Here is an 11,841-nt window from a genome sequence, read left to right on the forward strand (position 1 = left end):
ACTTTCTAAAGATTGTTTGTTTCCCTCTTTAACAACAATGCATCGGTTATGCCATGGCAAGAGTTATGTCAGACCTTGCAGAGAAAGTGAACAATATCTTGACTTAAAGCTTTCATGACTGCAGGAATTCATATTCTTTGGGTCTTTCGGTAAAGTCATGTAGATAGATTCAAAGACAATAACAAAAATAACCTAAAAAACTACGACGTTTTGATCGCAACCCAAGCATCACGTGGGTGCGAGTCGATGGAGACCAGCGCTCGACCATCACCAGGCGGTGGAAGCCGCTGGCCTTGGGCAGCTGCTGAGTGATCGCTGGTTTATGTAAAGAAGCTTCGCTCATAAAGAGGACGCTGGCATGGATTGTTCAGATGCCGTCATTGAGGTGTGTTCACATCAACGCGGACAGGTGGCTGTGTGGTCACCCACAGCACATGGCGCGTCCACACGCAGAACCACAACCGACGCTCAATAATCACGAGTTAGTGTCGAACTCAGAACCCACTACTGATAGAAATGGGTCCCTATCTTTAAACAAATGAATTGATGATCCCGCCGCGGAGATGGAGCGATGAGATGAGTCGGTGTGGTGCAGGAGGTGCTGGACGGGAGCCAACACTGGGTTGAGTGGTGGCTACGGGGGAGGGAGGCCTTTGTCCAGCAGGTGATAGACAATGGCTGATGATGGTGATGATGTGGTTAGCAGCAGGACGAGCTCAATGTGTGCATGTGATCCAGTCGTTCCCCCCTCACTGGACTTGAGAGCGCTCTTCATCGTCAGCCTTCCGCGCGTTGCTCATCAAGGAATTATAAAGTGTGCATTGTGGGGCTGCTGCTGCTGTGCTTCGTGTCAGGGCAAGTTGGAAATCTGCCCGACAAGCAGTTACACACACACACATTCAGTTACACACATGCAGTTACATACATTCAGTTACACACACATTCAGTTACACACATACATTCGGTTACACACATTCAGTTACACGCACATTCAGTTACACACACATTCAGTTACACACACATTCAGTTACACACACACATGCAGTTACGCACACACACATTCAGTTACACACAATCAGTTACACACATTCAGTTACACACATGCAGTTACACGGGGCATTCACATTCAGTTACACATTCAATTACACACACAGGTCATTCACATTCAGTTACACATTCAGTTACGCACACATTCAGTTCCACATGCAGTTACACACATGCAGTTACACACACACATGCATTTACACACAGGTCACTCTCGCATTCACACGAAACACCTTTGCCAAGCGCGGCACCAGGGCTGCATACGGAGTCCCGTACTCTGGTCCCAACGCCGCGTTGCTGATGAGACTCGCAGCCATCGGACCTCCCTGGGGCCGGCGTGGGCCCCTGCGGTCGCGGCGAGCGACACGTGACCTCGCGTGCTGTGCCTAAGGGCCGCGTGTCTCCCCCGCTACCCTTCGTCATCGTTGCCATCGGCCCTCATTAATCCGCTGCTGGATGAAGGCCTTCCCAGGCAGCCTCCATCTCTCATCACGGCTCCGCGATGCGACAATCGCCCTGGCACCCTGCACCCGAGCCGACCTCGGCACTCCTCCGTGTGCGCCGCGGACGTCGTCCCGGGCGCGTTCCTCCTCGAGTCGTCGTCTCTCGACCCGCCCGACTTCTCACGCGCACATCGAGGACCGCTTATGGGGTGCGAGGAAGCGAGTTTGGGATGTGAAGAGAGCACTGAGCATTTCCAGCGGGTGCCAGTGGCTGGCAAAGAGTTGCTTGGTGGTTGCAAGAAGCAGCGGCGACCGCCCAGGAAATTTGCAGAGCGCGGCTTTATTCCGACGCACGGGGCAGGCTCACGCATGCCTGGGTCACAGTCGCGTGCTTGGAATCCCACTGCGCTCCGAGCAATCACAATACAAAGTGCGTCGGTGCATTCGTGGATGCGTCGTCATCAACTTTCGTACGAAGCTTCACGGGGTCCGATCCCCGTCTGGTGCGCACAGATTTGTCCACTGGACTGCATTTAAAACACATAATAACGGCGCGATAGACGTATGGTGCTGTTCACAAGGAACACAAACAACTCAACAAGACGCAACAAATGTATAATAAGTGACGTTTGGGGAAATGTCCCTTCTTCAGAGCACAATGATAGATGTGCGAATTTTACACGTAGGCTTTCAGTGTTATGATTCATAATTGGTTTAATTTGAGTTAGGTAGTGGTGTAAAATGTGTGTCGTGAACCCTCCTCCACCCGACAGAGCCAACTAATGATAGTGGCACGTGATTCAAACGTGCCAAACTTGTCACTGCGCCAGCATCACCACCGGCGTCTGAAGAGTGATCTCACAACACGTGTACACCGTTTCACGCACGGCCAATTATTATTACTCGCAATACACGTGCATTGAAAAAGGGCCATTTATTTACACATCAGTCACGTGCCATGAAGAAGAAGGGCCATTGCCCGAAACGTTGACTATTCTATATTTGTACCGTATATATTTTAGGTTTGCCAACGCAAGCATCACCACAATGTGTCCACAAGTAGTTGTGTGGCTGTGTGATGTTTACCTGTTGAATGTCACGGTTCACACTGGTGGGCAGGAGTGGATGGTGAGGGGGAAATGACCGCAGCTTCTCCGCAGCGATCTGATGCGGCCGTGCTGTCCAGCTGTGAGCTCAAGCGAGTCCACCATGACTTATTTAGGGTTATTAATTGTAAAACCAAGGTGTGCACACATCCCTGAGTGTATAAACCTTACATATGCACTCACAAAATGCTGCCATACCGTGGCAGGGATCATTGTATGAGTAGTGTTGGTTTTACACATGGATATTTGACCGATTGTTGAGCATTTCATTGCCTGGTTTATGCAACTATTGTTCCGCTCTCCGTTAAACCCCAACGCGAAGAAATCCCAAACGCGTGTTCATGTTCAGAGCGGTGTTGTGGCTCCCCTCCACTCTGACTCCTGGTACCCGCTCATTTCCCTGGCTGCCTTCCAAACCAAGCCAACTCCACCACCACCAACAGCAACTCCACCACCACCAACTCCACCACCACCACCACCAACACCACCACCAACACCACCACCATCAGCGCAGTAATGCCCCCTCAGGCAACACACCTGGGCGCACCTCCACGCGCGCCCCCCACCCCTCGCCGCGACCGTTCAGAATTCGCTGGCTCTGCTCGACGGCCGCGAGCCGGAGCCGTCCTCTCAGCGAGGGCGCCGCGTTCCTAGCAGCCCGCGACCATCCCCGAGGCGCGGACATGGCGTACGCTCGGCGCTCCTCCCTCGACTTGGCGTACGGCGGCCGCCCGCGGGAGACGGCGGCGCGGACCTTCTACCCGGGCCTCCCCCTCGGCCGCGGCGACGGAGCGGGCGCCACGGCCGCCGCCCCGGGCGCGGACTCTTTGGGCGCGAACGGCGCCGCAGACGAAAAGGCGGAGATGCGGGGTCTGAACGAACGCTTGGCGGAATACATCGGCAAGGTAAGCGGCACGGCCCCGGGCGCGCGCGGGGCCGCCCGTGGGCCGCTCCGGCTCGCCGCGGCCGTTGTCGCTTTGAGCGGCCGAGCGGCCGGGTCCCTGCGAGTGACCCCCAAGCGAAGTCCCGCGGCGCGCGGCCCTGGAGCCTCCCCTGGAGTGACCGCTGCAAGGAAATGCCACGAACGGCGCAGCCACCCTGGGGGCCTTGAAGCCGCTGAGGTCCCCATTCACCTGAAACTATTGCCAATCGATACTTTTGACGAAATTAGAAAAAAAAGTGTAAAAGTTTAATAAATATTACTTTTTTTTTTAAACAGGAAATTTTAGGCTACGACAAATATTGTTGAATGTTTGGGCCGACAAAGCTTTCTGGCAATAGATTTGCCATTTGGGGAGAAGCTGAGGCATTTCTACCTCATTACTGGTCATCAGCAAGCCAACACAGCCCTGGACTCGGGAGTGCTATCGACAAGGAGTCATCATCAGCTGCAGCGTGGGACTCAATGCTGATTACAGAAATAGTTCTGAACAAGATAACTCGCTTTTCAGGCGCACTTGCTCATAAGGTTTCCATTGGCAAGGTCAGCATTACAAAATAGCTCCATCCGGCTCACATTTGCCATTTAATTTCACCATTTTAACATGAATCTGCCTTCTTTGATTGCCCTCGGTATATATGTTTTCGTTTGTATGTAGCTTAAGTGGATGCTGTAATCAGTTCGCTTTGTCCTGCACGTTTATAACTTAATTTGTCCAATGCAATTGTGAACAGCCCAACTCCGTCTTCTGATTTACATTTTTCTTGTCTCATGCAATTTCAACTTCACAGTTCCTTGCTTGTAAATGGTTTCTCTATTTGTATTAACACCTTGGCTGTTAATAAGTTCGATACCAGATTTTAGTGTTGACTGGATCAGAAGGTTTTCAATCCGTGTGTGTCCTGATGCCAGCTATGACCCATGGATCAGAGTTACATCAGAAACGCGGACACTCACAAGCAATACGAAATAACAGCTGAGAAGTGCCGAAAGCAGAGTTGAGGGATACCGAGCCAATACTAAAATACAGGCACACATACTCAGGGGATACAAATCACAAGACACGATGCAGCCTGTTTCGAGAGGTACATGGGCTTGGGCATTACGCTTGGCCAAAAGGGGCGATGTCCAGTGACCCACGACTGGGGATGAAACGGCAGCCGAAGGAGCGAAGGCAACCCGAGAGGAAGTGGCCACCACAGGGATGTGGCAATGCGAGGGGTTCACGTGCAGCAGTGAGACGGGCGGGTTGTGGCGTGACGGGATCACGAGGGATGGCGTGCAGAAGCCTCCATCCAGGGCTGGGGAGCAATTGTCTGATAATGATGACAGTGATGATTGTACATTTAGAATCCTGCTTCAAATGTCTCTCACCAGGGATGTTAGCCGTGAATTAAATAAACTATGGAGTTGCCTGTCGTTTGTTGGCTACGTACGGTGCGAGAGAAGTTCAGCATACATACATACAAACACTGCACTCAATCGCTGTCATCTGGACACCTGCTTTAGAACGCTTGGTGTGGCCAGGCCACGGTGGCTAGGAGATGTTAACTACCTCACCTGGTATACAGGAGGTTGTGGGTTCAATCCCGACCCTGACGCCTGCTGCATATTTTAAGATTGCATCTTCTCTTCCCGTGGCCGCGTGGATTTTGCTCCAGGTTCTCTGGTTTTTCCCTCCACACTTATAATCACCGTATGTTGAGAGTATGTGGCTGCTATACATTTCCACAAGATAAGCCACTTCGTTGAGCTATCATTTCTGAGAGCCATGTCGCTTTTGAAAAATAGCTAAATGGCTCAATGGGCCTTACCTGGTAAAATTAAATAAAAAATTAGTTAAAATCTCCACTTAAAGCTTTCGTGACGTCAGGAATTCATATTCTTTGGGTCTTTCGGTAAAGTCACGTATATAGGTTCAAACAAATAATATAATAAAATAAAACTACGACGTTTCGATCGCAACACAAGCGGTCATCATGAGGAGGAAAAAGGGGGGGAGGGAAGGGGGTGACGATCGTTTGTGTTGCGATCGAAACGTCGTAGTTTTTTGTTTATTTTATTATTTTTTGAACCTATCTACGTGACTTTACCGAAAGACCCAAACAATATAAAAAATAGTCGATTGTGTGGAGGCAGCAGCACTCTGAACGACCTTGTGTGAACGTGTGCAAGGTGCATTACCTGGAGGGCGTGAACCACGAGCTGGAGGTGAAGATCAAGGAGCTGCTGAAGAGTGGCCATGACAAGAGCCAGGCCAGCGGCAGCAGGTTCACAGCGGTCGAGGAGCTTTGTGCCAAGGTGAGATGCAAGCACCGCCTCGCGGCGAGCACCGTTGGCTATGTACGGTGCGAAAGAAGTTCAACATACATACACACAAAGGGTTTAGACATTTTCGATACCTGGAATTAATTTCTATATCGATTTACAACTTAGGGGACATCCATGTAGTACGTACGCAAAAATCTGTCAAAACTTGACCCCTCCCCCCTCCCTGTACGCACGCGGACTTTTTACACCCCCCCCCCCCGTTTTCTATGCGTACGCACATTGTCAGTAAACCCCCCATACGCAAGCGTGCGCATTTGGGTTACCCCTCCCTCCATGAGTACGAACTAAATGGATGGCCCCTTAACTCATCCATGGCTGCGTAGACAGCTCCTGCTGCTGCCCGTTGGGCTCAGCAGGAGGAGACGAAGTCCACTGCTGGACGGCGCGGTGAGGGATGTTGAAAAGAGACTCCGTGCCCTCGTTCCACCACGACTACCGCAACGTCCTGTCAATGGCAGTTGGAGGTTATCCGTTCCGAGTGAAGCACACGAGGTGTGAACCCGCAACCGCACAGATTGGCGAGGTCAAAGTTAATTGGCTCCATAGCACGCGGAGCGTCTTGCACAATCCGCCCTGCAACGGGGACGAACCTACTCAGTGGCCTGGCCTGGACATTGGACTTCGCTTGGCAGCCAACCATAATCTTGAACGATGGACGCCACGACGAGCTGATGTCAACAAACGCCAATGAGAGGGCGACCTTCGCAGATACATTCATCTTCACGTCTCACTTTGCTGCAGACACGGACGCGCGAGGCTAAGTCGGTCTCAGTGACAGAGACGCCCGCATCCGCTCCACATACTTCTCAAAGAGCCCCTCTGCCGTGACGCAGCAATGTGCACCCAACAATGTGCATGGCATTGCTGGGTGTAATGAGAGTCGGAATTTTAATCACATGTGCCAACACGATCTGTAGGGTGCTGTATAAAAATTGTTTAATATTCAGCCCAGGGTGAACTGTCTACATACAATGTAGCCGCTCGTTTTATGCAACAAAGAACGCTTTCAGGTACAAGTTGTGTTCCTCGTATTTGTAAAACAACACAAACCTGTAGTATTCACGTACTAAGGTACAGATAATGGGGGATTTGTTTATGTAGGAATTTCATTTTCCATTGAGAGAGAATAACTGTACGAGTAACCTTAATGTATGTTTAACTTCTTTCGTACCATACGAAGTGAATGTTATTCACAGGCCGAATGAATATTGTTTCAGCGATGCCGCTTTAGCAGACGTTTCTCTCCAGGCGTTCTCAAATCACTCACGCCAACATGCTTAGACAACACGCAAGGCAGGAAGGGATGTCCCGTTTTGTACTATATTCACATTATTTTGTCTCAGCCCAGGTATCCAATCAGCGGAGTTCATGCTCACATCCCAGGGCGCCCTTAACAAGAGCCCCGACGATGCGCGCTGCTCCCGTCACAGCGTTTGATTTCTTTCAGATCAAGAGCCACATCGTGGACAATGCGCGCGCCGGCGTGAAGATAGAAAATGCGCGCCTGGCAGCTGACGACTTCCACTACAAGTGGGTACTGGGAGCATTGGATGCATGATTTGAGTAAATATTACGGAAAGAGCCGAGTGGAAGGAAGGCCATGATCGTGATGTCTTTGAGTGAGGACACGGCTCATCGAGCTTATTGAACAAAGCCAAAACAATCTCCGCGACATTTGCGTCGCTGTTGTCAGCTTAACACACGCGGTCTAGTCTAAGGAGGCAAAACCTCCACGCGACTCATTTCTCATTGACCTCCCGCGTGCTCACGACGGCGCTCGCTCTTCCCCAGGCTCGAGACGGAGCGCAGCGCTCGCAGCTGCGTGGAGGAGGACATCTCCAGGCTCCACGCGCTGCTGGAGGAGTACGGCGCGGCGGGCGCGGGCGCCAAGGCGGAGATCGAGGCACTCTCCGAGGAGCTGCACTACATCAGGAAGACTCACCAGCAGGTGGACGAGGGGGCTGCCGCTCGTGCTCTGTGCCTGTGTGTGTGCGGAGTGCGGTGCTTTGTGGCTCACAGCCGGGCGATGTGCCGGATGGGAGGTGGGGAAAGACAGTGCTGATATTGCTGGCGTTCGGAACAAAGCGCCACTCCGCTGGAATGTGACTCTCACGTCTGGAGTGACTCTCCATCCTCCATTCTCTGCCCTCCTCTTCGTTTCCACCATCACAGATCCTCGGCCTCACTCTCATTCTCACCCCTTCCATTCCCTCCTTCGGTTCATCAAACGGTGCCCTCCAATCTTCTCTCCCGGCGACTTCCATCCCCACTCCTCCCTCGCCGATGCCATTCGCGATCCTCTCATCGACCTTCCTCTCCATCCCGCCTCCCCCTCTCCCCACATCCACATCTCGACCGTGCCCACGGTGCTGGCGGCGCGGCCTGCGATGGGTTAGCGGCCGGGTTCGATTCCCGCTCACAGCCAATAACGGTGACAGCGAATGTCTGAACCGGCCCTGGGCCTCCCCTAGGTCGACTCGGCCTCAAATGATTACCTGGTGCGATGTACAAACATCGTCAAAAGGGAGACAAAGGCGGCCGTGCGTGGCGCTGACCCCCTCGTGTGCCACAGTGCCGTCCTTCGTCGTTGCTACTCGCCAACAGCACTTTCCCCAACAGCCTGTTAAGGCTACACGGGGGGTCTTTGTCTTTGATGTGCCCTGCAGGACATGGCCACCCTCGGTGCCCGTCTGGAAGCGTCCTCTGTGTCCGTGGAGGTGGCCAGCGCCAAGGGGTCGGACCTGAGCGAGATCCTGGCCGGCCTGCGGCGGCAGTACGAGGCGATGATCGTCAAGACCCACGAGGAGACGGAGTTCGCCTACAAACAGAAGGTCGTCGTCGTCGTCGTCGTCCCGCCACAAGCCAGCGAGACCTCGCAGCCCAGAATCCGTTGTAACGACAGTCATAGACGTCCGCTCATTACGATGCAGTTGAACTCGAGGGGTTAACTTGTTTTTGACTGTGAATGCCGCGTCTAACGTGGCTACATAGACACAATGCGATCCCCTCCCATTCGCCGTGCCAGTGCGTGCACTCTGTGACACTTCGTACTTACCCGTGCCGCGGTTCTCTTCCCCCGTAACGTCTCTCCCGCCATGCCGATTCCTCGTCAAAGATGGACACGGTGAACGTGACGGTTTCTGAAAAGAAGCAGGCCTTGCAGCTCGTCAAGGACGAGATCTCGGACATGAACCACTCCAGCCAGAGTCTCCAGAAGGAGCTGGACACGCTGTGGGGCCTGGTGAGGAGGACTTCCCGCACGGCGCTCGCTCGCTCACGCGCCGCGCCCGGCCACCGATGCCGCCGTGGGGCAGCGGCGTCGGACACGCAGGGAGGTTCGCGGTTCGATTCCAGCGGCCGCCCCGATTAATACCGCCGGGCGTATCAGCCGTGAAAGCGCGCGGCAGTCTGCTTCGCAGCGGACGTTAAAGACCCCGCGGCGTTACTCGCAAGAGGAGGCCGCGGTGCGCCGGAGGAGGGGTTCAAATTTGCCAAAATTTAGAAACACTTCTTGCAAAGAACTCGATTGGAATCTCCGTAGCAATTATCGCTCGCGACTGTTGAAGCTTGGCAGGACCCTCCTAAAACAAGAGCCTTGAGATGTAGCGAGCCTCTCCTGGGTTACCAATCGTTATGATGTCATCATTGACGCAAGGGCAGTAAATGTGATGCCACTCGCGGGACCGCACTCTCTGATGCCTCCCGGGTGTCGGTCTCTCCCAGATCCGGTGTCTAGATGAGCAGCTGAGAAGCGCCGAGGCGTTGAACGCCGATAGCCTCTCGGGCTACAGCGGCGCCATCAGCGCCCTCGAGTCTGAGCTCGCGAAGCAGCGAGCGGACATCCACCGGCAGATGCACGAATACTCGCTGCTGCTGAACGAGAAGATGAAGCTGGAGCAAGAGATCTCCACCTACAGGGCCTTGCTGGAGAGCGGACACAGTCGGTGCGTGTAAATCAGAATCTCTATTCACCCTGGAGAAATCCGATGAGCTGCGAAGCTCTTTTTTCCACAGACGTCTCCAGTAATTGGGCGACGCGACTAACGTCACCGTCGACTGACATCCTGAACGAGTCTCCGCCTCACCCACGTGCGCTCCTGGCGATCGCCTTCAGGAGCTCGTTGCCAGTGTCCAGGTCGGCGAGACGCGAGAGGGCTTGTTCAGAGTTCGCGTCGTGGTGCTGTCCCTCCTCCGTCGACGGAGCGCAGACTAACAGTGAACTGAAGTTACATGATGAAAACGTTACTTGACTGTGCGTGCATTTCGGAACACATTTGCATTGTGTGAGGATTGATTAGCTAACAGATTGACTTGCCCCCGCCATATAAATGTCGATTTGTCCATAAGTGGCTTCGGGTCGATAAACAGGAGATGATCACCACCTCAATGTTCATCACTTGGACTTGACTTCAATGTCATCATATTCTCCTAAGATAAATGTGAACCCAACGCGAATTCGAATCTCTCTCTGGCTCGCACTGCAGCATCCCTCACCCCAATAGAGAAGCCTCCAAATGCCCATAAAATGCGGCAGCCGTTCGCTGCAATGATTTCGTGATGGACGTGCAGCGACTGCGATATTGAACCCAATGTGTGTGCGGGACGACGTGAACCGGAGGGGAGTGAACGTCGCGAAAGTGACCGCGTGCGTGGACTCGAACTCCACGGGCCCCTACACCCGCAGGCTTGACGACACCTCCACTGCTGCTGCTGCAGCCGCTGCTGCTGCTGCGTCTTCCGGCACGGATGATGGAGACGGCGTGGGGACTGCCGCTGCTGCTCCTGCTCGGGGTAGAGACGAGGACATCGGCAGAGGTGGATTCGCTCGCTGCACTTTGTGTTGTGTGGTGTGCGTATTGTGTGTGTGTGGTGTGCGTGTTGTGTGTGTGTGTGGTGTGCGTGTTGTGTGTGTGTGGTGTTTAGCTTTTTTAGTTGGTTTTCCTTTCCCACGCGCCTCCGATTAGCGCGGTTGGCTACGTCCGTTGTTGTTTTTAATCTGCGCGTTGCTGCCCCGTGCCCTTGTGCAGGGGAGAAAAAGAAAAGCGCGGTGATCGTCGTCACCCAGCACGTGACGGACGGGCGGGTGACGGAGGAGAGCGAGGAGCGCTGCGAGCACTGAACCACGAGGCGTCGTGCCGCTCACACCCCGCGCACACCACGAGCGGTAGTCGTAGCGAGGCTTTGGCGACCAACGTCATCCATGAGGTTGTTGTTTGGGGTGGGGGGGTTAGATCGCGTAAATATATAAATGTGTCGTTAAACCCGCCACCACCCGACACAGCCAACTAGTAAGGGCTGTCACGTCAAAAGAACGTGGCCAATTCGTCACTAGTACAGCATTAACCGGTGGGTTGGAGAGCCAAGCCACAACATTTACAATATAATTACGTTTCGCCAGTAATTACAACCGGCATCATCAGGCGGCAGCCAGATTTGTGTTGGCTGTGTCGGGTGGTGGCGGGTTTAACGACACATTTATATTGACGCGATGTAACCCCAAAAAAACCTGTATTATGGTCTCGACAATAGACTTGCATCCACACACAAGGTACACGCTGCCTGTACGCATGCCCTTATACACGTGACTGATCCCGCAATGCATTGCCGCGTGTTTGCGAGCGCTTGGCGAGAGCTCGAACAAGCAGGCGATGTTATGGACACACGCGACGAGGCTCGCGTCAACAACCCCAGCGCCATCCTCGTAACCCGCCCCGCATCATCCCTCACGGTCCACCTCGCTCCTGCACGCGAGCTCAACTTGCTTGCTCCATCCTTCTCTCAGTGGTCGTCCTCCTGGGCACATTCTCTCTCTAGGCTGCCCAAACACTCGACAGACTCCATCCTTCATCTCAGCCGTCATCGTCTCTTCGAGCGATGTGTCCGAGTCACACTCCGCTCAACCATCGCTGTTCTCTCTCGAGTTGACGTTGCCTCGTCCACGCGTTCATTCTCTCGTCCACGCGTTCCTCGTTCCGTC

General features: G+C 53.5%; 1 protein-coding gene across 1 annotated transcript; it reads left to right on the plus strand.

The window, feature by feature from the left end:
- The first annotated feature begins 3,241 nt into the window (after positions 1-3,241).
- LOC144934351 (keratin, type 1 cytoskeletal 11-like) lies at positions 3,242-11,841 on the plus strand. Its single transcript, XM_078860035.1, has 9 exons — positions 3,242-3,498; positions 5,709-5,834; positions 7,312-7,394; positions 7,656-7,812; positions 8,531-8,695; positions 8,980-9,105; positions 9,588-9,808; positions 10,549-10,679; positions 10,892-11,841. The coding sequence occupies exons 1-9, from the start codon at positions 3,277-3,279 to the stop codon at positions 10,981-10,983; spliced, it is 1,323 nt and encodes a 440-aa protein (XP_078716161.1). The 5' UTR covers positions 3,242-3,276; the 3' UTR covers positions 10,984-11,841.

Source organism: Lampetra fluviatilis, chromosome 10, assembly GCF_964198595.1.
Source record: "Lampetra fluviatilis chromosome 10, kcLamFluv1.1, whole genome shotgun sequence".
Taxonomy (NCBI): domain Eukaryota; kingdom Metazoa; phylum Chordata; class Hyperoartia; order Petromyzontiformes; family Petromyzontidae; genus Lampetra; species Lampetra fluviatilis.